This window comes from Lynx rufus, unplaced genomic scaffold (genome assembly GCF_022079265.1).
Source record: "Lynx rufus isolate CCGP_SWC_20201006 ecotype Redwood Valley unplaced genomic scaffold, mLynRuf1.p SCAF_2, whole genome shotgun sequence".
NCBI classification, from domain to species: Eukaryota; Metazoa; Chordata; class Mammalia; order Carnivora; family Felidae; genus Lynx; species Lynx rufus.
In genome coordinates, this window is record NW_025814834.1 from 166,892,929 (window position 1) to 166,919,801 (window position 26,873).

At 40.6% G+C, this 26,873-nt stretch overlaps 1 protein-coding gene across 3 annotated transcripts in view; it reads right to left on the bottom strand.

Annotated features, from left to right (window-relative positions):
* Positions 1-22,168, bottom strand: part of IL12RB2 (interleukin 12 receptor subunit beta 2) — a 78,362-nt gene extending 56,194 nt beyond the window's left edge. For all 3 annotated transcript variants that reach the window (XM_047082192.1, XM_047082191.1, XM_047082193.1), the window contains exons 1-4: positions 22,084-22,168; positions 10,588-10,699; positions 8,317-8,604; positions 483-597 (exon numbers count right to left, since the gene is read on the bottom strand). In XM_047082192.1, coding sequence (XP_046938148.1) covers positions 483-597; positions 8,317-8,604; positions 10,588-10,663 — 479 coding nt within the window. In that variant the 5' untranslated portion in view covers positions 10,664-10,699; positions 22,084-22,168. The remainder of the gene's footprint in view (positions 1-482; positions 598-8,316; positions 8,605-10,587; positions 10,700-22,083) is intronic.
* Positions 22,169-26,873: the final 4,705 nt, after the last annotated feature.

The window sequence follows — 26,873 nt, forward strand, 5'->3', positions numbered from 1 at the left end:
ATGGAATCAACTCCAGGGAACAGAATCTCCCAGACTCTTCTTTGTGTGGACTTCCAGGTCACACAAAGATGCTTTAAAAAGAAACTCCTCCGAAGCTAATGGAAAGCTACCACAAGGAGGAGTCTATTTATATATTATGACCCTAAGAGTCTACAACCACAAAAGAAGGGATATAATGTGGCCAGTTTAACCCTATTAGAGCAGGGAGGAACATCCATAACATAAGCCTTGGGTGCTCTGAAGAGAACTCTGAGTTAGATCGCAGACCCAAGACATCAGTTCTCACACTTTGGATGAATGAACCAGTTTTAATTGATGAACACTGGAATTTTTGTTAAAGTACCTAATTATCTAGAGGTGTCTATTGCTTCTCTCTGGTAAATATAAAACTGTTATTTCTAAATGCATATCTAACTGAATTTCTAAGTGTAGTCTAAGACAATACCTACAAAACAGCTGAAAAAATTTGGTCTTTCACTCACTGTAAAGTATATGCTGTATATAGGTGGGTGTCTCGTCCTCTGTCCCAGATGCAGGTTACGGTCCCATGTTCTCCCTTCTGTATACAAGATAAGTTTTGAGGCTGTTCTGGAACAACTTTAAAAAGAAAGTGCAAAGCCTCATATTTTAAACACCACACAGTTGATATCTCAATCACATTGTTATTTGACAATAAGACAATGATACTTCCCCTATGTCTAGATTCCATCAAGTTCATATTTGCTTCCAAGGCATGAATGTCTTTTAATAACAATAGTGAAAATGGATCAAACACTACATGCTGAGTCTTATGCATTGTGCATGGTTTTTCTCAATTAGATATCATAGCAGCTACATCAAGTATTTATTGTTATCATCCTCAATGTACTGAAGAGGAAAACTAAAACTTAGAGGTTAAATGTCTGGCCCCAAATTACAAAACTGTGTTGTGGCAGAATCAGGGCTCCAGCCCAGGTGTAGCTGACTTGAGTCCAAGCCTTTTACCACCATATTCAACCATTTCCCCTGACAGCTGAACATCCAGTGCTAGCTTCATTACCAATGGTGATGATGAGTTTACTGGTTTAGAGTGAGGTCCATTCAAATATTAGAAACCTTTAAACTTAATTTTTTTAAACTTCATATTTTTAATGTTTATTTATTTAAAATATTTTTTTAACGTTTATTCATTTTTGAGAGACACAGAGAGACAGAGCGTGAATAGGGGAAGGACAGAGAGAGAGGGAGACACAGAATCCGAAGCAGGATCCAGGCTCCGAGCTGTCAGCACAGAGCCCTATGTGGGGCTTGAACTCATGAACCGTGAAACCATGACCTGAGCTGAAGTCGGGCGCCCAACCGACCGAGCCACCCAGGCACCCCAATGTTTATTTATTTTTAAGAGAGAGAGAGAGAGAGACAGCATGAGCAGGGGAGGTACAGAGACAGAGGGGGACAGAGGAACCAAGCTGGCTCTGACGTGACAGCAGAGAGCCAGATGCAGGGCTCAAACTCATGAACCACAAGATCATGACCTGAGCCAAAGTTGGATGCTCAACCAACTGAGCCACCCAGGTGTCCCCAAATACTAGAAACCTTTAAAAACTAGGGGCTCTTTCTCTTCCTAGACCTGATATTTGCTGCCAAGACACTTCTACCCACTAGCCCTAGTCATGTCCTTCTGAGTTGTATCATCTAAATCTAATTTCTGCAGAATCACTTGAAACACTTTATAAACATTTATAAGCTAATTCTTTTTTTGAATACTTTCTTTTTTTAATTTTTTAATATATTTTTTTAATTTTACTTTTTTAAATTTACATCCAAATTAGTTATCATATATTTACACTAATTCTTTATGTGCATGGACACTGAGTACCTTCCATGAGTTGGGCACAGTGCTAGCTATGGACATACAAAGGTGTACAAGGCAAGATCCCTTCTACCATAAGGTGTGTATTTGTAAATTAAGCCATGTTATAGTCAAAGGCAAAATCCAAGCTAGGAGTTTCTCAGATTTAGTGGAAGTAAGAAAAGACACTGTTAATCATTCATCTCATTGTACTCTAATACTGAGACCCACATGTAATAGATGTTTCCCTTGGGTGAGATAAAACAAGTATACCACTAAATCCCTAGATATTCTCTGCACCAAGAAAAAAAAAGTTGTAATTGATGGAATAAATCCCCCCCCCCTTTTTGTTTTGTCCTTAGCAACACCACAGACATGATAATTGCCCACTATGTGATGGTGGACGAGTTAACTTCTCAGAGGTTCAATTTCTTCATCTATAAAATGGGTATAATAGTATGAAGCTCATATAGTTTTGTTTGATGGAATAATAAATTTTCTTTTTCCTAAAAGAACAGACTCTTTCATATATATATGAAATATGTATACATTACATTGAAATATATATCATGTATGAAACACACGCGCGTGCACACACACACACACACACACACACACTCTGTATATACTGTATACACTGTTACAGTTCCCTGAGAAAGGGCTCAGGGAAGGAAATATTGTGAACATGGTTAAATGTATAAATACACTCTATATATCTGTATACATAACTACTTATGACTAATCCACTTAGAACACTACATTAACTTCTCATTTTATGTACTACTTTTTATTGATCTTGGAGCCAGCAATAAATTGCCTTGTTTTTCCATTTGTTTATTTTTCTTATTATTAATTCCAAACTCTCAAGCCAATTATCTGAATCACTGCTCACCATATTCAAATGCTGTTTCATTTGCCTGAAGACCTCTTTCTTGGGTCCTTGCGAAGTTTCCAATAAGATAGGTTTGCTTTGTGCCTGGTACAATAGCAGCTGTTATTCTGATATTACCAGTACTTAGTATCATGGAAATTCCTTCTTTTTCTGGTGTTTGATATCCTATTTCTTAAATCTAATTCTTTCCTCTCCTTTGATTTAATTATTTGTGTTGGTGGGGTACATCCTCCAGTAATTCCCTGGAAAAGGGCACAGGGGGGAACTACTTAGACCATGACTAAAAATGTATTTATTCTACCCTCACACTTGACTGATACTTTGGCTATTAAATTCTAAATTGAGAAGAATTTTCATCCAGGATTCTGGAGACAATACTCTATTGTCTTCCATATTCTAGGGTGCTGTTGAGAAGCTTGAAGCCATCTGATTCTTTAAAAAAATTTTTTTTAATGTTTATTCATTTTTAAGAGACAGAGACAGAGCACGAGTGGGGAGGAGCAGAGAGAGAGGGAGACACAGAATCTGAAGCTGGGTCCAGGCTCCGAGCTGTCAGCATAGACCCCGATGTGGGGCTCGAACTCGTGAACCACAATATCATGACCCAAGCTGAAGTCGGACACTTAACCAACTGAGCCACCCAGGTGCCCCAGTCATTCTGATTCTTGAACCACTGTTTTTCATCTTCAGAAGATTGTAAAATCTTTTCTTTGTCCCCACTATTCTGATTTTTCACAAAGATGTGTTTAATGAGGGTCTACTTTCTTTTGGATTCTTGGAGTGTATACATTCTGGGAACTTTTGTCCTTCAGTTTGGGAAACAGTCTTGAATTATTTTTCTGTTGATTCTCTCTTCTCTATTTTTATCTTTCTAAAAATCTCTAGTTTTCATCGGTTGGATCTTCCTCTAATTTTATATATTACCCTCTATATTTTTCTTTTTTTTTTTTTTAATTTTTTTTTTTCAACGTGTATATATTTTTGGGACAGAGAGAGACAGAGCATGAACAGGGGAGGGGCAGAGAGAGAGGGAGACACAGTATCAGAAACAGGCTCCAGGCTCTGAGCCATCAGCCCAGAGCCCGACACGGGGCTCGAACTCACAGACCGCGAGATCGTGACCTGGCTGAAGTCGGACGCTTAACCGACTGCACCACCCAGGCGCCCCCCCCCTCTATATTTTTAAGCTCTTCATCTTTCTGCTCTACCATCAAGGAAAAACCTCCTCAGTGTATATATCTAGTCTCTTGTTAAGTTTTTCATTTGTTTATCATTGGGGGCCATGTTTTTTATTCTCTGAATATTTTCTTTCCACACAGCATCCTATCTTTGTTCTGTATGCAATAGTTTCTCTCAATTCTCTGAGGATATCAAGGATAGTTTTTGTTTTTTAATATTTCCTCCCTGAATACACTCTACTTCTTCCACTTTGCTTATATGCTTTGTTCCCTATGTTTGTTCTGGTTTCTATCTTTCATAGCAGATATTTTCCCCAGATCCTTATATTTTTACTCATGTATAGAAGTGAGGCACTATTTAAATTATAGATTGGAGCTCTGCATGTGTGTCAGCTGAGGGGCATTTGCTGATTCTGGGTTTCACCCAGGGTTATCTGGCCAGGTTTTCTGTATTGTCAATTATTTTATTTTATTAAAAATTTTTTAAAATATTTATTTATTTTTGAGAGAGACAGAGCATGAGTGGGGGAGGGGCAGAGAGAGAGGGAGACACAGAATAATCAGAAGCAGGCTCCAGGCTCCCGAGCTGTCATCACAGAGCCTGACGTAGCGCTCAAACCCACAAATGGGGAGATCATGACCTGAGCTAAAGTCGTTGCTCAACCAACTGAGTCACCCAGGTGCCACAGTATCGTCAATAATTTTAGATATTTCCTCTTGGCCTTGTCAGATTTCTTAGAAAAGGATATTCTAACTTTAGTGGGGGAGAGTACAGGGTTGAAGGGAGCTGTTTGTAGATGTTCCTTTAATTCCTCTGTTTTTCAGCATGGTATTACCAATCTCAACTGAAGTGGTCGGAGCTAGTTTAGTGACCCTCTGATGCCAAGCCTCCAGTCTTATGCCAGAGTAGTGGAGCAGTGAATGTCTAGCTACATGGAATTTGGAAAGAGATCTGAGAATCTGTTTTTCAAATAGATTTTCAATGGAATCTCTCATTTCTTAGTCCTATTTTACCCTTCCTCCCAGAAAGACATGGTATCACCAATTTCTGAGTCTTTCTGGGGTGGAATCTTCTGCATTCAGTCATGTTGCATCATGACATTTCTCATTGCCAGCTGTTGGCTAAGCCAATTATTACTGGTCTACCTGCTTTCTAGCTTCTACAAGTTTGTTGATATGTCTCCCCTCCCATCCTAACCCTTCATAGGGTCTTTTGATGACCAAATGACATATAAAGCACGTGGTACTTTTAAGTAATTAAAAAGTTAGTTCTCACTCGTATCTTTACTCCTAAAAGTTTTCAGAGACTCTTATTTTAAAGAGCACTGCTTTTACTCACAAATCAAGTCAACTTTCCTAGCATGAGGTCCCCACACCCCAGGACTTGGTTTTGACAGAGACTATCTGTTCCAGGGGAAACCAGGCCTCATTCTCTTCAATACAAGTGTATAATAGCTGACACCAAAAAAAGGACAGAAATCAAAGCCTCTGAAAATTAAGATAGCTTGCAATATAATAAATTGTTATGAGTACTACACTTGTTATTGTTTTTAAAAGCCCTACTTACTATGGGAAATTAATAGTCTTGGAAAAATAGCTTTCAGAAATATCAACAGTCAAGCATATGCTGAAAACACCCAAGGGGCACCTGGATGGCTCAGCCGGTTGAGTATCTGACTTTGGCTAAGTCATGATCTCTCAGTTCATGGGTCTGAATCCCAGGTCGGGTTCTCTGTGATGAGTACAGAGGTCATTTTGGACCCTCTGTTCCCCTCTATCTCTGCCCCTCCCTCACTCACTCTCTCTCTCTCTCTCTCTCTCTCCCTCATAAACAAACAAACATTAAAAGACCCACCCAAGCAAGAATCCATTGTCTTTCATTTATTGCCTTGATTTTCTAAATAGCTTGTGGATCAATCCTATGAGGTTAAGCTAGAGCACTGATTGCTTAGTTACTGCACAATTGGAATGAGGTCTTGGCAGCAGAGCAGCCTAAGCCCTGGAAGGGGCTGGGAAGAAAAGGCTAAATTACCCATTCCCAGTTCTTAGAAAACAGCCAACTTTATGACAGCATCCTCAGGATATACAAAGGCACTGTGGACACCACTTATCACAGAAAAGGGGCTCTTTACTCCCTCACTAGATAGGATTAAGCTTGCTATACTAGGCAAAACCAAAATTCATTGTGTCTTTTCTTGGAATGACTAGCTGTACTCAGAAAAAGGTGCTACTTTCAGTCAGTCCTTCCCCTCAAAGGTGCTAACCTTGCTTAAAGAGCAGCCATTTGGTGGTGCGGTTACAACTAGAGCACACGGTGCAAGCAACATTCCAGCAGCACCACCCAACTTTGCTGCACCACGACAGATCCTCTTGACCATCTATCTCCCTGGGTTTTCTGATGCTGCAACTGTCAGAAATGCATCTGCATATTCTGGATGGAAAGTTTTAAAAATGAAAAGGGGTTGTAGCACTCTAACATACCTAAGAAAAGGTAGGAAATGGAATGGGATGGCTAAAGACATGTGCAAGGACACTGACTTTCAAGGCTACTGTTAGCCTAGTAAATATGAAGAAAACAGCAGCAGCACTGTGAACACCCACAACTGACATCTATGCCTGGGAATATCTAATACACATATGTAATGTTGGTCTACTAACAAGTTATCCCAGGGTGAAACATTCATGTGTTCTGAGGACAAGGAAGGTGAGGACCAATGGTGATTTTTAGAAAAGTTTTGATTTTGTCTATCACTTTCTTGTACTGTTCTTTTAAGGGAAATGGGGTCGCCTACCCAACACACTGTGCACAGGAATAAAAGAGTCAAGCCACATAAAACTTCAACCCTAATGCTTATCACCTAGGTGCTTTCCATATGCCCGGTACTAGATTAAGCACTTTGCATACTGAGTGTCATCTATTCACTACAACCATTTTCTGAAGTACGTGTTAGTATCTTCATAACAGACAGAGAAACTGGGGCTCAGAGAATTGAAACTGCCTACTGCTAGTGACAGGGTTGGGCTTCAAAGCCCATGTTCCTTTTAGGACACCACAGGCAGTCAGAGCCAAGAGTACATGACCCATAAATGGTACGAATAGGAGGCCCTGAACTGGAAGAGGAGGACTGGGCCTGGTTTATATCTTCTCAGCCTCCAGTGATTTGTTCAGCTGTTTGCTTGGTATTCTACTCGGTGCTTCTGGTGACTCTCCAGCAAGATTGCTTGGCACCAACCATATCCTTGCAGGTCAAAGAATAGTGGTTTCCATCTTTAGGAAAGAGTCTCATCGAGCTCTGTAACACTGTCTTCATGTCAGGGGCCCTGTCCTTGCATCTTTGTCAGTCAGACTAATATACCAATTCCTCCTACTCTCCCATGCCTCTCACTGGCCACTCCAGAGCTTATCTGCAACCACGGAGGCACAGAATGAGATGGGATGACTCAGAGCCCATGCAATCTCACTGGATTGCCCGGCTGGACCTTCAAGGCTACAGGTTGTAGGCTGTAGGCTACAAGCTTTTGGCAGGTGTGCTGCCAGCTCACCCTAGGCATAGCAGCTGCCTGGAGGGACCAGCAGTGCAAGCTAAGTGGGGGAGTTGATACCCTGTGGGTGAACTTTGACCAATGACAGATAGTTAAATTCTCCTCATTCTCTGTCATTGTATTTCCATACTTTTTTTTTGGGAATGTCCCTAGTGACCAAGCAACCAGCTGTATTTTCTTTCGATGCTGTGGCCAGCTCAGTAACTTGACCTCCTTGTGTTTGCTTTGGTCCCTTCCTGGCTCACCCCCTCACTCTTGCTTTCCTGAGAGTACTGAATTCCCCTCTCCCAATGAAGCATAAGCATGTCAGTTCTGCCTCAGGGAGCTTTCTAGAAAACCCAGGTAAAGATAGTGTGACAATAGTTTTCTTTTAACCTCTGATAAGTATAACCAGTGGTCAGGAGTAAGTGTGGATGTAAGGACCATTAAGTTAGGGAAAGGAGAACTGCTCAGCTTTGGGTGGTCAACCTGGACTTCATAAGTCAAAAAAGGTACCTCTTTCGTCTTTTTAGGAGGTTGTAGCTTTGAATTGAATTCTCATAAATCAAGAAGCCATGAAGAGTCATCTGCAGAGATTCTCTTTCCTGCCACTGGAGTCCAAGGACAACAGGTAAATGGTCTTAGTGGGTAAAACACTAGTGGGCAGGGGAGCTGATAGGGGGAGGGAGAAAAAGAGAGATAACACTACTAAATGAAACCCCAATTCTATTGATTTCTGGATTTCTGACGTTGAGATGCTCATATTGCTATCAAGATGAAATATATCCATGTGGCATGAAAAGAAAGAACAGTCCTATATTTGGATTTCTGTATAACACATGACAAATATCGAAAGATGACTAGTTTTTAAGAATTCAGAATGGAATGCTCACCACCAACTGAGATCTCTGCCCCACATATTCGAAACTCCTTGTTTTTGCTACATGCCAATTTGCAGAGAAACAGGGTTGTACCCAGAGGAAGACCAGTGACTTGAGAACTGAGGGAGTAACCATGCAGAAAATGGATTTGTCTGTCAAACTTGTAGAGGATTAACCTGTTAACACTGGGGTATTGTGAGCAGCCTTGTTCAGGCTTCAAAGAGCATGAAATATTGACAGCTGATCCAAGTGAAATTACACGGGAAGGCTTCACGGTCACATCTCCTCTCTTGCATACATCTGCAATAAGACACAAGTCAGCACATAAGAAATCCATCTCAAAATGGTGGGTTTGTGTAATCCTCAAGAGCAAGGTAAAATTAATCCCATCAAATCATGGAAATATAAATAACCTACACTGCTCTGGCTGAATTGGTGATGCACAATGAGAACAGAAGGTAACCACATTAAAGTCTAATTGTATTTGAATTAAAATACGCATCCTTCTCAAAACAGTTATACTATAACCAGAACCAAAAGTGCTGAGAAAATAGGGTTGGGAGAACATTCAGGAACATGGGACCAGGAAAAATCAACCTCTCTTATATGCAGATTATTCCTCAGGCTACTGAAAAGTACTTCCCAGAATAAATCACACTTGTTTCCATTCTCATTTATGATTTATAAGGCTTACTTCAATACTCAGACCAAAAAGAAAAATAATGGTGTAAGGGGCTATTACAAACTACAAGGGATAGATTTAGGAATAACACTTTCTCTTGCTGTATTAATGGTATAAAGTTTGTATAATCTAGAACATTATTTTGTAACAAAAGAAAATATTCAGGGGCGCCTGGGTGGCGCAGTCGGTTGGGCGTCCGACTTCAGCCAGGTCACGATCTCGCGGTCCGTGAGTTCGAGCCCCGCGTCGGGCTCTGGGCTGATGGCTCGGAGCCTGGAGCCTGTTTCCGGTTCTGTGTCTCCCTCTCTCTCTGCCCCTCCCCCGTTCGTGCTCTGTCTCTCTCTGTCCCAAAAATAAATAAACGTTGAAAAAAAAAAAATTAAAAAAAAAAAAAAAAAGAAAATATTCAGTGGCTCTGTTATGTTTGTGGTTGGCATCAAGGATGAAAATTAGGTCTTACCATGCCATATTTTGGTATTCCTTCAAGATGCAAGACCCTGGGCTAGATGAACCATAACCCAATACAGCTAATGTGACACTACATGAAAAGAGTTTGTTTATTGACAGATACTACATTAAACTCATTAAAAGAGAGGTCATTCTTACTCTCCAGAAGCTTTTGTGTAAATAAATATGACAACTATTCAGAAATGAACAGTTTTTGGTGGTACTGCCAGTGAAAGAACAACAGAATTATAGATTTGCCCTGAATTTTCAAATGTGATAGAAAGCCTCTACTGAAAGTCTCTTCTTTTTTTTTTTTTTGTAAGACTGCTTTGATTAACTACCCTAAACAGGAATTGGTAGAAAAAGTTATTTTTTTTCAATGTTTATTTATTTTTGACAGAGAGAGAGAGAGAGAGAGAGAGAGCATGAGTGGGTGAGGGGCAGAGAGCGAGGGAGACACAGAATCTGAAACAGGCTCCAGGCTCCGAGCTGTCAGCACAGAGCCCAATGCGGGGCTTGAACCCATGGACAGCGAGATCATGACCTGAGCCAAAGTCGGGCAGTCAACCGACTGAGCCATCCAGGTGCCCCAGAAGAAGTTATTTATATCTGAATGATATAAATGAAATACTAAATATAAATGAAATACTAAAAATTCCCTATAAATGAAAAATTCTTTTTTATTTTTAGAACTGAAAAAGTCTCTCCCTTTCTCTTTCCTCACCCTATCCTACTTGTATATTTGTTCTCTGCATCTTTAATTTTCATTGATCTTAAGTAAAAAGTAAGCTCCCAAAAAAGAAAAGGCAGGGAAAACGTCAGCCATTATTTTTTTACCATAGTTGAATTTGCTCATAAACACCCTCTGTTAAAATGCACTACCGTTTTAGTAAAACATTCATTCATGAAGTCAGCTTTGTGGTTACCTAGTCACTTAATGAGAAATGATATGATTGGACTCATGTTAATCAGTATAAATTAAATAAAATGCATATTAGTTACAGATATGGAACCAGATATACCCACTTAAAATGATAGAAGATTGACTACAAAAGACCAACTACCAGAACAATTGCCACGAATATATATTTCATCTGTAACTGAAAATTTAACCCATAAATCCTTCTACTGATTCAATTATAAAAATATCTTACCTATATTTGCTTTAGCCAACAACAACACAATGATAAAAATAAGTGCCAGTGAACACCCTCCATTTGTTTGTGCCATGAACAGTCAACTCTGGAACACACCTCTGTAATTTTCCTTGTAAAAGAAGACAAATTCATTCATGTTAAATACATTCAGAAAATACCAGGACCAACACAATTCAGAAAGGCTTAAAATGCCCCTTTAATTTCTCTGTATCATTAAGATTTGGGTTTTTTTCTTTTTAAGTGAAGTATACCTTAAAACTTGTAAACTGAAAATCTTAACCACCTCTAACCCCATTCACTTATGCTTCTTGGAGTTGGCAAAGGGTGGGAGAAGAGGTATGGCCTGTGGAGTCCTTTAGAACTGGGTTTAAGAACTCTGAGACTGGGAGCAAGTTACTTAACCTTCCGAGCCTCAGGTGCACACAAAAATTGTTTTCTTCCAAACAGGGTTGCACCATCATAGTCAAACATAATGGTGTTAAATCCCAAGACCAATGAGAATTTCTGATCTATTAATATGCTTCCAGAACAGAAGATTAAAAAGTGGCTTATAACCCTCTCCTAGAACTTAGTGAAAAATTGATCTCTTTGGTCATAAGAAAGGGAGTTGTTTGAGTCTTCTACAGAAGTTCAATTTTACTTGTTTGTTTGCTTGTTTATTTATTACTCATTTATTTTACTAAGTATTCCTATCTCGAATGGTTCAGAAAATGCAAGCTGGTGATTTCTGATTGTTTCCAAATTTAAACCTAAGGAATGGTTCTACTAATCATTAGGGAATTCTCTAAATTCTATTTTAAGGTGGGCCAAAAATCCATAACATATGCTGGAAAGTTCTGCGATGTTAGGCTATTGGGAACCAGCCAATGCAAATGTTCACGTCTTACTCCCATGCCTAGAGATGTGCCAGAACATATTAGACATTCTCAGAAAAATTCATTTATTCCTTTAACAGGCTACTTTTCATGTGCCAGGCACAATGTTAAGTGCTAGAGATATAACAGTACTGCTCTAGTGTTTTTTGTTTGTTTGTTTAGTTTTGTTTTTTAGTTTTGAGAGAGAGAGAGAGAGAGAGAGAGAGCGAGCGAGCAGGCAAGCATATGCGAGTAAGTAGGAGAGAGGAGCAGAGCACCAGGGAGGGGGGTGGGGGGAGAGGAAGGGAGACAGAGAGAATTTTAGGCAGGAGCCCTACACAGGACTTGAGCCCACAACCCTGGGATCCTGACCTGAACCTAAATCAAGAGTTGGACGCTCAACCAACATAGCCACCCAGGTGCCCCGGCTCTAGTGGGTTTATAGAAATGTGCCCACTTGCCCCTTTAACTTTTCTACCTCTAGCCTAGTCATCACTCGTCTTTTCAATAGTCTTTGCTGGTTGCTCTTCCTTCTCCTCCTGACTTTCAACTCTTGGAGGACCTCAGCTCACCCAAGACATTATTTTCTATTTCTACTCCCACCCCAGGAGATCTCATCTGGTCACCCAGCTCCACATCTGGTCACCCGGCTCTAGAAATCATTTGTATGCTAATGCCTCTCAGATGCACATCTTCATCTCAGACTCCAGTGTTCCAGTCTGTCTCTTTGCATCACCTCTTGATCTCTAATAGTACTCAATATTAACACGTTCAGTTGGTCTCCCTTCTCCAAATTGGTTCTTTCCCTAGCCCTTTTTATTTCAGTAAATAACATTCTTGCCCCCTAAGTTGCTCAAAAACCTAGAAGTGGACCTTGAGTCCACTCTCTTTCTCATTCCCTACAACCAAGTCATCACTAAGTCTCATTAATTTTACCTCCAAAATATATTACAGATCAATCCACTTCTCTCCATTTCTACTGTCCTCACCCTAGTCCAAAAGCCAGTCATCTCTCCCCTAGATGACTATAGTAGCTCCTTAATGTGTCTTTCCAATCCATCCTTACCCCTTTCTAGGTCATTTTCACATACTGACTACCTTTTAGAAATATAAATAATATTACATTACATGTTTCATACTACCACTATTCACAGCCCTTCAATATGTCTATCGTTGTTAGAATAAAATCCAAAATCCTCACCGCAGATGCTCTCTTGGGCAATGTATGGCCTCACTTCTCCTGTGTTGCCACCATCATTTGCCATACTTTTCTGCCTTGCTCACTCTGCTCCATTCATACTGGCTTTCAGACTGTGCCCCTAAATAAGGCATGTCTTTTGCTGCCCAGAGATTCTGCACTTTCCATTTCATCTGCTAGAATCCTCTTCCTCTGTTTCTTAGTGGCTGGCTGACTTATATCCTTCAGATCTTAGATCATGTGTTACATCCTCAGAGAGCCCCTCCCTGATCCCCTAGCCAAAGTGGTCTTGCCCAGCTACTTTCTACTCATCACCCTATTTATTGCTTCATGGTACAATCTGTAACTACTGTGTTTATTTACTTGACAACTTGTTTGTCATCTATTTTTGTGTGAGAATTTAAGCTACCATAAGAGCAGGAACACTGGCTCAGTGCTCTATGCTAGCACCTAGCACTAGGAAAGAGTATTCAACAAACATTTATTAAAAGAAAGAAAAAGGGAGGAAGGGGAAAGAAATATGAGCTATTAAAAAACTCCTTATAAACATGCCTGTGGTAGGCAGAATAACGGCCCGCAAAAGATGTCCATGCCTTAATCCCTAGAACATGTGTATATATTACAATTCATGATAGAGGGACTTTGGAGATGTGATTACTGCTAAGGATCTGAGATGGGGAGAATATCCTGTGTTATTCAAATGAGCCCAATCTAATCAGGTGAGTCTTTAAAAGTAGATGAGAGAGGCGAAAATGTCAGTCAGGGAGCTATAATATGACAAGGACTGATATGAGAATCTACAGTGGCAGATTCAGGGGGGTGCCATGAGCCAAAGATTGTGGTGGCCTCTAGAATCTGAGGGTGGGTCTCAGTTTACAGAAAATATGAAATGTGTTTCTTATCGGTCTTGGTTTAAAATGTTTGAAAACACTGATCTAAATTAAAAGCTGATAGTTTCCCTTTCTCTAAACCATACAGTCCAAGGTCACAGCCTACAATGGCCTCTGTGAGCTAATTTCTGTCTATATTACCAACCACATCCATCTCTACTCTCTAGCTGCTTAGTTTTCCTGCAACATCCTGTTGATGTTATTCTCTTACTTTTCCACTGTTCTTAGAATGGCTAAATCTTTTTTTAATTAAAAAAAAATTTTTAAGTTTATTTACTTTGAGGGAAAGAGAGCGTACACACAAGTGGGGGAGGGGCAGAGAGAAGGAGAGACAGAATCCCAAGCCATCAGCACAGAGCCCAATGCAAGGCTTGAACTCACAAACTGTGAGATCATGACCTGAGCTGAGATCGAGAGTCAGACGCTTAACCGATTGTACCACCCAGGTACCCCTAGAATGGCTAAGTCTTATGCATCCATTCCAACTCAGCTCAGACACCTTTTAGTCAGCCATTCAATCAACAAATATGTATCAAGCAGTTGTTGTGTGGCAGGGGCTAGGGATAGAGTGAAGAACAAGATAGTGAGGGTTTCTGCTCTCATGGAACCAACGTTCTGGAATAAGGAGACAGAAAACAGATAAATAACAAATTCAGACAATGATAAAAGGAAACCACAAAAGAAGCTAAGGGGAGAGAAAGACTGGGGAGGAGAGAAGCTGGTCAATGCAAGAGGTGAAGTTGGAGCTGAGACTGGCACAAGCCAAGTGAAGGCTCAGGATGAAGCCCAGAGGCAGAGGAACAAGCTGGCTATGGGTGAGTCACAGAAAAAAAAGGGCAGGGTGGCAGGGGAAGTGACTGTGGGGAGAATGGTAGGACATGAAATGGAGAAGAAGCCAGGAACCACATCTACCATGGCTTTGTTTACCATGGAAGGGAGCCTGGATTTTACTCTCAAATCTATAGGAAACCACTGATGTTTAATTCAACGTTTTTAAAAAAAATTATTTAACTGAGTTTTAATTGGGGATAAGTCAAGGTGTTACAAGATATGAATAACATTAAACAAACACATGCAAAGGCAAAAAAACAAACAAAAAAGTTAGTCTTGGCCTCGGGTGTATGGGGACCAGAGTAAAGCCAGCAGACCAGTAGTGCCTATTCATGTTGTGTCTATTTTATTTCTATTTTAATGTAACTACAACTACATTAAATCTGATTCTGCCACATCATGGCTGACATCATTAATAGTAAGTTTTTCTTTATTACCACTACCTTAGTTACTTCATTAAAATTTGGAATATTCTAGCATAAAGAAAATTACAAACTGAATGAGAAGACAACTAGAAGATGATTGGATTATGAACAACCAGTTACATAGGGGATTAAATAAATTTCTGCTTCTTGACTCTAAGGGGTATCTACAGGGTATCTTTCAATATGCTTTGCAATTTATGGAGCTATGACATTATCCAAATAAATAAAATAGTAATAGCAAAATATTTAATTAGTTATAAGAATGTTTTAAATGTATAAATATGAAATATGCATATATAAAACACATATTAAATATGTACATAAGAAATATATATGAAATATACATATATGAAATACACACACACACACACCCCTATATATGAAATAGGCAAATTAGAGGATAGAGTTGAGTTTATATAGTACATTGAGTTTGCTCAAACACGAGTTTGCTCATTTTCTTTGAATACCCAGTAAAATAGTTTCTCCTCTTATAAGAAACTCAGAACCCCAAAGACCTTCAAGTAAATGAGGTATCTTCTAATAAAATGAAACTTCCTATCAACTGTAAACATCTTTCAGACAGTCTGCCTGGAGGGTTGATATTAAAACTACAACTCTATCTTGAATCAGAAAATCAAAGAGAATGCTGCCTCACTGACTCGTCACTGACCCATCACTCAAGTTGTGACAGTTTCCACACAGTGAAAATACTATCTCAGTGAGGGGGACAAGGATGAGCCAGAAATGCTACAACTGGCAGGAAGGCAGAAGCAAGGATAACTCCCCGGTGAGTATCTTCCTCTGTTGCTCCAGGAAGAAGCACAAAATACACATTACTGCAAAACTGTATTTTAGTAGGCTAGGAAAAACCCTTACCACAGGTGATAACTGCATGTAGGCAGGAGCACTTCCTACTTCCACATTACTTTACTTAACGTGGTAGCACTATGTTAAGTTCAAGGGGGCAGTGTAGTATTGTGGAAAAGAAAAAAGCTAGTGAACCTTAGTTCCACGGTGCGCTATTAACTGTAAGAGTGCCATTTCCTCATTCTTACAGTGCATACAGTAATAGGAACCTGGACAAAGTTACTGGGAAGATTAATATGATAGTGTCATGGACCCATGAGATTACCTAGAACAAAGTAGGCACTCCACTGAGGCTAGCTCCCATTTTCCCTTCTGGGTCCTGCTTTTGCATCTGTCTCTGTCTCTCTCTCCCTCCCTCCCTCTCTCTCTCAAGCAGGGGAGGGGCAGAGAGAGGGAGAGAATCCCAAGCAGGCTCCCCACCGTCAGCACAGAGCTCAACATGGAGCTTGAACTCATGAACTGTGAGATCATGACCTGAGCCCAAACCAAGAGTCGGACGCTTACTGACTGAGCCACCCAGGCACCCCAATGGATGTCTTTTCTAAATCACTTATGACTTTTACTACACTGGAACTATACGTTTTGTAAAACTAGGTTTAAAAAAAATCATATGCTAGGCTATCTTTCTTTTTTTTTTAATGTTTATTTCTGAGAGAGAGAGAGAGAGAAAGAGAGAGAGAGAGAGCAGGGGAGGTGCAGAGAGAGAGAGAGGGAGACACAGAATCCAAAGCAGGCTCCAGGCTCTGAGCTGTTAGCACAGAGCCCCACACGGCTGTAACTCACAGACTTCAAGATGATGACCTGAGCCGAAGTCAATGCTTAATTGACTGAGTCACCTGGGTGCCCTGAGGCTATCTTTATTCTTAACCCTAGTATCAAATACTTGAATAAGTCAGAGGAGGAAGGCACTTCAAAGGTTAGCTAGTCACTGCCATGATCCTGCTGCTCTTACCCTCCAACAGCTGACATTTCAGTCTGGGACACTGCAGAACAACCAAATGATGTTCTAGATGTCTATCAAGGTTGACTCTCTTACAAATGCATACTATTAATTACCCAGTTGACTCAATGAGGTGGAGTACAAAATCCTTCCCTTCTGCTGGCAAAGCTACTTACAGACATGTCTTAGTGGTGGCATCTCAGTACAAAGACAACACTTTGGAGGTTATCTATTTCACCTTCCCCATTTTACAGATAGATAAGTCAAGGTTTAGAGAAAAGAGGGGGACTTGCCAAATGTCATTAATAGCAGAATCGAGATCAGAACATAGATTTTCTGATTTCTGATCTAACATTACTTCAAGCATGTGAGACTGCTTCTGATTAGTAGCAACAGTAGCAGCATAATAGTAAAAATAGTGCTAATGTTAATTCTACCATCAAAACTAATGCTTAGTTTATTGATTTCTTACTATATTCCAGGCACAATGCACATTACATGCATTCTTTATCATACCCACTAGTAAAGCAGTTATAATGCCTTATGCTTTAATCTTCACAAGCTTGAATCATTCTGACGCCCCCTTCCCTTCCTCAAAAGAGAATGAGACAAACAAATACAAAAACAGTATAGAGACAATATGTAACCACCTCTAATGATCTATTCCACTAGGATGATGGAAAAGGAAAATCAAATCCACCAAGTAGCAAGCTTGCAACTTAGCCATTGGAGTCAACCTTCTTCTCCATGACTTTTCATGAGCTAAGTCATGAAAAAGAACAGTCTCCTGACTGAAGCATTATCTCCTTTTTCCTTCTGAGTCTGCCATTTGGTGAAAAAAATCTCACAAGCTCTAACATGGACAAATGCTGTGCTGTCTGACCCGGATCATCAAATCAGTCTCCTTATGATGTCATGTTAGGTGATGTGACTGGCAAGGAAAGTAACATCAACTTAAACCTCTGCTTTTTCTTCTTTCTACCCAATAGCCCCAACACACTTTACATCAACAAACTAGACAGACACTGTTTTCCTTTCTCAAGAGCAGCTGAGGCTCTCTAGAATTTCCTCCAGTCTCACTGGTAAGCATTTGTACTCCTAACTTTACCTATAATAAGTAGGCACATTCTTTTCTTGCTTGAAAGCAGAAGACTTCTGAAGTGTTTCTGAAGTGTTGGTCCTTTTTTTTTTTTTTTTTTTTAATTCTGTTGGAGGGTTTTCTCCTTTCCCTCTTTGTGACCTCTTCATCATTTTTCTTAACAAAAGTTCCTTTACACATTTTCCCCTTCTTTTATATTTTTCTGAAATGTTCTTCTGTTAATTCTATTTGCCTTTATTTCCATTTCAGATATACCACACTGGACATAATAGACAGACTCTTGAAATACTGCATATAAATAAATTAATTGAAAGGGCATAAGGGAATCTTATCTCAACCCTGGAATCATTTGTACTGTGAACTGTCTTATAAATTGAACAAGCATTTCATTTTGTAGAGATTTCATTTTGTAGAGAACTACAAAAAAGAAATAAAAGAAACAAGACATGGATGGAGTCCTGAAGAAATAAGGTACTCTCAAGTCAATTGGTGTTATTTGCTTTGTTTCCTGTTTTCTTTCTTTGATTAGCTCCACAAGCCAACAATTTTCATACCACTTAAGTTTTTATTTTTTTGAGTTTTTAAATTTATTTTGAGAGAGACGGAGATGGCATGAGCAGGGGAGGGGGAGAGAGAGAAGGAAAGAGAGAATCCCAAGCAGGCTCCATGCTGCCAGTGAGGAGCCCGATACGGGGCTTGAACTCACAAACTGTGAGGTTATGACCTGAGTCAAAACCAAGAATTGGTTGCATAACCGAGTGAGCCACCCAGATGCCCTGCACTTGTTAAGTTTTAACAATCCAACCTTCTTGGGGCACCTGGGTGGCTCAGTTGGTCAAGTGTCCGACTTTTGATCTCAGCTTAGGTCATGAACTCATGGTTCATGAGTTCGAGCCCTGCATCAGGCTCTGTGGTGACAGCATGGGCCTGCTTGGGGTTCTCTCTCTCCCCTCTCTCTCTGTCCCTACCCCACTTGTGCTCTCTCTCCCTCTCTCAAAATAAATAAATAAACTTAAAAAAAAAATCCAACCTTCTCTATTTTCACCCTCCGTATCCTTCTAGAGCTATAAATAAAATAAGTCGTTGTCTTTCGGGAAGGATGATGTACTGGGAAGAGCATGGTGCCTGGGGCTTGAGGCCTGGGTGCCTGGTTCCTCTATTTTTACCTGTGTCACCATCCCAAGTAACTTCACATTTCAAAGCCTCTTTTCCTTGTTTGAAAAATGGCAACTGACATTTATGGAGAAATTAAATCTCTTTTACTAACTTTTTTTCCTTAGTTTATTGGAAGGGTTTCTCCTTGGTCTTCCTCAATCTTGAAGTCTCTATTTATGGACAGTGGCAGAGGGTGGGGGGTTCATCTTTGCATCTTGGGTATTATTATCTTTGGATTCTGGCAAGCTTTGCTTCACCTTGTAACCTCAACCATGGAGTCTTTTCATAAAGTGCTACGAGGCATCAAAAATATTAAAGCACATTACAATTACTTTGTTTAAAGAATTTTCTAGGAATTTCACAATTAAAGATAATTGGAGGTACACTGCCAGGGGGTGGGGTGAGCTGAGACTAGTGATCATCATTCCACAATGTTCCTAAAGGTTTCTTATATAAATGAAAAATTCAGTTGAAGTCTCTACACAAACAACTCCATGTCTCAACATCTCTGCCTGATGTTTTACTCAATGTTTACCTTTTCCTCCGCATATCACTGTAAAAGAGATGTAAATTAAGATTCTAATCTTCATCATCTTTTACAGGCATTTACTTAGCAATTTATCACAATGCAGAGCATATATTTGAGTTGTTAGTATTAGGTCATCTGCTATATAAACTATTGGTATCTCTATGCTACAGGTGGGAAATCCTCAAGTTGACCAAGTTAACACAGAAAAGCCAGAAGTGGGGCGCCTGAGTGGCTCAGTCAGTTAAGCATTTGACTCTTGATTTCAGCTCAGGTCATGATCTCACGGTTCGGGAGTTGGAGCCTTGCATCGGTCTCTGTGCTGACAGCTCAGAGCCTGCTTGGGATTCTCTCTCTCCCTCACTTTCTGCCCCACCCCCACTTTCTCTCTCTGTCTCAAAACAAACTTAAAAAAAAAGGAAAACCCAGAAGTAAATTCAAAATTAGATAAATTAGAACTGGCTTCCATACTTGAGTTTCCTCATTTGTAAAATGAGAATAAAAATAGCACCGACGTCACAAGATTATTGTGGAGATTAAATGAGCAGCTCTTATTACAGTGCCTGGTATATATCAAGAGTTCCATAAATATTATCTGCCTTTATTATTATAAGAAAAAAGGATAATATCACCTACTTTTCAAGGATATTATCAGAATTGTTGGACAGGCTTGCTTTTTGACCTTTCTCTTTGCCTATGCATCTGACTCATCACTGAAAGATTAATTTGATTAACGCTAGATCCCATACCTTCCTTGTAATAGGTGACTTTATGCCACCTATCACCCATGACATACTGTGTTCTCATAATTATTGTCTTCTCAAACAGTTTTCATTTCTTGAGGACAGGAACTGGGTCTTACATTTCTTTATATTTACTACAGTGACCAGCACAATGTCTTGAACATAATAGCTGTTCAATACATATTTGTATTAAAAAAAAATCATTGTTTCCATTAGCAAAGAGCACCACAAGATTCCAAGAACAAAAGGCACTGGACAAACCTTTGGGATTTGGCTTTCTTTTTACATGGGTCTGCACAAATTTACATGTAGAAGTTGAGAGCAGTGCTGTGAGTGTAATTACAAAGATGACAGATAACTGGCCAGAGGACAAAGCAGGTATACTAATACAAAAATAAGTCCACACTTGAGAAATAATGTGCAAAATCTACTATACTGAGAGGATTCTTCTCCCATAAAAATCTTACATATGCTTTAGAATTTTTTTCACCCTGGAACTCATTCTAACACATGATTCAGAGCTTGCCAAAATTTGGAAACTGACCGTCCTATGTAATCATCATGACATTCAAGAAACAAGACATCAACAAAGAATGTTGCAGACTCTTACAGAGCGTTTCATGCCTAACAAAGTACTACTGGTAATGATTGAGGATTTTACTTTACAATGCGGAACGAGTGTCAGCTCTTAGCCACTAAGGTTATATGTTGGACAGAGAAACAGGGCACTGTACCATTTCCAGTTAATGGGCAATGAGAATATAATGTTTGTCCAAGTGGAAGTGGATATAATGTTATGAGCCGGCAAGAAGCACGAAGTTTGGAGCCAGGAACTTGTAACTCACCATCTCTGTGAAAGCAGGGAAGTTTCCGTATCTGTAAAGTGAGAACACTAATAGCCACTTCACCTACTTTTAAAAGAATTATAAAGGATCACAAAATACACTCAAAGGCCAGGTACATAGTAGAGGCTCAGCAAAGACTTTTATCTACAGAGGATATACACATAAGGGATTATAACAATTATCCAGAGGTGAGGGATAAAGATTAATTTTGTCCTGTTCTCTGGACATACCTGGGTAAAGTCTTTTGTATGTTTCTGGGTTATGAAGTTTAAGATGTCCATCTAATCATGCAGATACTTAATCTCTTAAAATGCTCATACTTGTGCCCCCTAACCAGCTGAGAAGAGCCTTTCCAAAGACATTCCTCAAATGAGGAAATTGAGTCTGGCCGGTGGCTAGCCAGTGGGCTGGGCTTGCCCTTCCACGAGCAGCTAACGCGCCAGGTAGGGACTCCAGGTGTGTCTATGGGAAAGTGCTGCCGATGATGGGACAGTACACCCACCACGCGAGACTTAAGACTGCAATGCCTGGGGCGCCTGGGTGGCGCAGTCGGTTAAGCGTCCGACTTCAGCCAGGTCACGATCTCGCGGTCCGTGAGTTCGAGCCCCGCGTCGGGCTCTGGGCTGATGGCTCGGAGCCTGGAGCCTGTTTCCGATTCTGTGTCTCCCTCTCTCTCTGCCCCTCCCCCGTTCATGCTCTGTCTCTCTCTATCCCAAAAATAAATAAACGTTGAAAAAAAAAAATTAAAAAAAAAAAGACTGCAATGCCTTAGAAAAGGCCCATTTTCTAGCCCGAGTCACGCCAACACTGGACCCCGAGTCGTGCCTTCGGCCCTTTCCCCAGATGCCAGCCCTCCCTGCCCCACACACCCACCATTCTGCGTCCCGGGAGGCTCACTCAGCCTGAGCGCCCTCTCCGCTCCTTCTGGCCGAACCCCAACCTGGCACTCTCAAATGCACATCAGCACCCAGAGAGCGAGAACCTTGACGAGGAGAACTCCCAGCCGCACCCAATGCCCCGGGAGAGGCGAGGCACGAAGCCCGGGCATTCAGACACCCAGCTAAGTCCGTGTCCCGGGGTCCCCGGCGCCCCCACCCCGTTCGAGCCCCTGGTCACTCACCGCGCGTCGCCGGTATGAGGGCGGGGGCTGGGGCTGGCGAGGCCCCCGCGGCCCCGGCGCTCGCGCTCGGGGCGCACGTGTGGCTCTAGCCCTGGGCGTCCCGGCGCCAGCGCGCGCCCTGCTGCCGCCGCCCCCGCCACGTGCGGCTGGTCGACCCCGGGGCGGGGGGGCGCGCGCGCGCGCGCGCGGCGGTGGAGGAGGGCGGGGCACGCGGCTGCCCTCCGCAGCTGCCGGACCCTCGGCCCCGCGGGCGCCTGCGGTTTCCCTGCCGCGCTCCACGCCAGCCAGGACCTGGTCCTGCCCCCCGCCCCCCGCCCCCGTGGGCTCCCAGTGTCGCCCGGAGCAAGGGGATTATCGCTGGGCACCTGCCTTCCCGACACAAAATGCGGACGCAAAGCCTTCGCTTCTAAGGTTGAGCGAGCCTTGACGGAGTTGGTGCGGTGAATTACGTGCGAGGTAGGACCAGCCCGACAAAACCATGTCCTCAGCTTGCACAGCCACAAGGAGTCACTTTGTTGACTCATGTTAGAGTGAGAACTTTCCTCAGAGATGTCCTTCCTCTGCGCGCTCTGCGCTGCCCTCCTCTCTCCGCACGCTCGCGCAGGCTCTCCACGGTGGGCAGTGCGATGACAGATAACTAGCACTCTTAGATGGCATGACACCGACTCTAAGTGGTCCCGTGTTCGATATGTTGTAAGTGGGGTTCTGAGGGAAGGGGGAAAACTGCACACAAATGCAGAGGGGATGACAGCAGGACCCTTAACTTATGACAGTATTTCACTGAATCTAGGAATTCGTTGACGATACTACTTACCGTGTTTTAGGTACCAGTAAGAAATAAGAATTGGGGCGCCTGGGTGGCGCAGTCGGTTAAGCGTCCGACTTCAGCCAGGTCACGATCTCGCGGTCCGTGAGTTCGAGCCCCGCGTCGGGCTCTGGGCTGATGGCTCAGAGCCTGGAGCCTGTTTCTGATTCTGTGTCTCCCTCTCTCTCTGCCCCTCCCCCGTTCATGCTCTGTCTCTCTCTGTCCCAAAAATAAAATAAAAAACGTTGAAAAAAAATTAAAAAAAAAAAAAAAGAAATAAGAATTGTCACATAAGCTATGACACATGCTTTCTTGTCACCTAATATCTTTTGATTAAATTTTTATTGATTGAAATATCCCTTTTAGGTTTATTTAGAAATATATGTTTGTATTATCTAACACTCTTCTTCATTCACAAAAGGAAAAGGGAAATACAAGCAAAATCAATTGGTTAAGATATTCAGGTACATTCACATTGGTCCAACGCTCCCATCACCTTTTGTTTCACCCAGTATCATCCTCAGTGACAGAAGAGTTGTAATAAGGCAGCATTTCTTAACAGTGTCCCACTGTTTTCTCTAGGGAATTCTTCCAGGCCACCAAAACCAACCTAAGTTAGCTGGGCATGCTCAGAACCAGCCCCCTCACCAAACTGGGCAGTAGGCATAAAACTCCCCATTATTGGAGACATTAAATATGAAAAATGAACATCTTAGAATCAACAACGTACCCTGGATTGTTTTTATGAGACGGTGACATATGGTGGTATTTACACACTTCAGCAATTTGTCTCCATAAATAATGGATAAAAACAAACATTTTAAATTGTAGAATCCTAACATTACTGTGTAATGAGATGGTGAATGGTCGTGGAAATCATTTGCAACAAAGTCAAAAGAGTTATCTTAAAACTGAGGTTTTTTTTGTCTTTTTCACCAAAAAAGGTAAATGTTCTAAATTTGCTGATATGTTCTGTAACGTTATGCATCTATCAGTAGCATGTTACCAAATAGGTTTTTCTGAAAAAAAAAAAAATCACAGGCCTTTTTTTGTCCCTTCAAGATAAAGATAATATTTTAACACTGAGTGAAAAAGTGCTATTAAGGGAACATTTGAAAACAAGTACAGTATTTCAAAATGTTGCCATAATTGTGTGGGGGTGGGGGTGGATTGGTAAAATTATGTTTGTCACCTACAAAAAAAGTACTTAAGAAGCCTTGGAAACAATTTGCTGTCTTGTTTCAATGTTTCAGTTGAGTAGTTCAGTAAATTTTAAACCATTTTTTAAAAAAAAAAATAGGAAAGTGCAGCTTCTGCTTAGTTTGAAAGGACAACTAATCAATATAGAGATCATAAAAATACGGTAACCAAATGTTAATAATGAGCTCGTACAATTCATGGATTAGCTTATTTTTTCAGTGGTTTTTTTTTTCATGAAAAGAAAGGCTTTTATTTTGTTAATAAACTATTTCAAATTTTATTTTACTCTTTATTTCATTTTAAAGTTTAATTTATATTTTTGTGTACATCTTACTGAATATAGTAAATATATATTTGCAATGCATATTTATGTGTATACAAAATTTGTAAGTAAGTGAAAAAACAACTAAACATATATTGACAATGTGTTTTCTAATCTCCTTTTTCCTTAAGGAGTGCACAATCTAAAATGTTCTAATCGCCGCATGTTACAAAATTGCTAAATCAGATATGAGATGGTGTTCCAAATTCACCTGAGCCATCTTCTTTAGGAGAATGGATGAAGGTATTGGAGAAAGGACTTGAATCCGATTGTTAAGCAAACAAAACAAATTATGAGAATACAAATAAGATGCAGGCAACAATAGCCTTCCTTTTTCTCTTCTTTTTCCTAGATGCAAATAAACAAGATGACCATTCTTACATAAATATTATTAGAGAAGGTATCATCTAAGTCCATCTCTGTCATTCAAGGGTTAAACATTGAGGGAAGACTTGTGCTAATAGTTTTTCATAACAGCAGTTCTCTCATCCTTCATGCATCCTCCCTGCATTGTAAACTCCATGAATGCAAAGACCACATGTGTCTTGCTTCTTCATTTATCGCCAGCACCTGGCACAATGAGTGGCACATGAGAGGTACTCAACAAATGTTTATTGCGCTGAATTGACTTGTTCTGGAAAGACCTCACTCTCTTTGGTCAACAAAATTTATAGGCGTTCAATCTTCAAAATTTTCAAGTTAAAAGAAAAGTAGTTGGAAAATTATATGTAGTTTTTCTTGGCAAGCCAGTGACTCTTCCATATGGAATCTGCCCCTCTATAGAGGCCTTTTGTTTTTCTGTTTTAACTTATTTATTTGATAGACTGTAGAGGTTTTTGTATTTTCTTTCTTCCTTTCTTTTCCTCCTTCTTCTTTTAGTATCTTGGAGTTTCCCTAGTAGGTGCATGTCTGTTAGTAGCTGCCTGTCTAGTTAGAGGGAAAAAAGAATCTTGCTTCTGTGTTTCTGAGAATAAGCCCTAGATGATGGAGAATGCCTAATGAAGCAAGAGCCTAACATAGAAACCAAAATATCAGCCTATGACTGTTAATATGATTAAGTCTATGGGTGTGAAATGGCCTTCTGTAAGGCTGTAGCTAGATGAATGTACTTGCAAATCAAAAGCTCAATTAAGTGAATAACCACAGTGACAGTGACAAAGACTTTTCTAGGAAATACTAGTTCGGTTTCCATTTCTGGTACTTTTCCACTCATTTACATGTCTATCTTGTTTCATTGTTGATACCAAAAGTCCTAAAAATATTTAACACACACTGTGCTATGACAACTGTGTGTCATTTGTCAGACTAAGTATTAAGACAGTGATTTAGTGCATCAGATAGATGCTGGCACCAGTTAAGCTTGGTAAGAAAGTTTTGACAATATATTTTAACCTTTTACTTTAATAAGATCAGAATCTAAGATTAATTATTCATCCTTGCTGCTTCAACTTCGCAAAAATTTCATTTCTAAAAGTTTTCATTTGTTAATTTCATTCATCTGTCCGAAGTAGTACACTTATAGGACACCGATATAACTCCTACCTATACTTGTAGTGTCATATGTTTTTTTTATTTTTAATGTCTATTCATTTTTGAGAGACAGAGAGAGAGAGAGAGAGAGATGGACTCTGAGTGGGGGAGGTGCAGAAAGAGTGGGAGACACAGAATCTGAAGCAGGCTCCAGACTCTGAGCTGTCAGCACAGAGGCCAGCGTGGGACTCGAACTCATGAACCATGAGGTCATGACCTGAGCCGAAGTCAGACGCTTAATTGACTGAGCCACCCAGGTGCCCCTGTAATGTCATATGTTGAAAGGCTTATATAAAATGCCATAGTATAAGATTCTTAGATTATTAGTAATCCCCAAAGATTCTTGAAGTGCAGAGTTGTAACTTTTCCACAACTGACATTTAGCAAGCACAGATGTTGTTTACAGATGAATAAACCACATGGAAAATGCCATGTCTTGGATAAGAGCAGTGCAATTTCAAGAGGTTTCTAGGTTGCCCATAGGCCCTATTAAATGAAAGGAAAGGTTAAAGAGTACAGTGAGACAGGAGGCAAATTTAAAACACTGACAGCTACAGGGTCCCACACAATATAAATTTGATTCATAATCTGGCTCTGCTGTTCTCAGCAGCTAAATCTAAGAGACATATGAGTTATAGGATTCACAGATTCCATAATATAATGGCTCGTAACCATGTCATCAGGGGCAGAACTTTGGTGGCCCAAAAGAAAGTGTTTTCTAGATTCTTATAAAGAGAAGAATGGTTCACATAAAAGACAAATTTCTCACAAATATTTCGACATAAAACCACACATATGTTCCTTTAGTTAGTTAGTTATAGAATTCTTCAATAAAAGCCTAACGAAGAACACTCTGGAACATGGATGCTTGGTGAGCATTAGCAGTCTGTTCTGTATTTCATTATTTGAGGCTCCAAATATACCTTTGCTCCA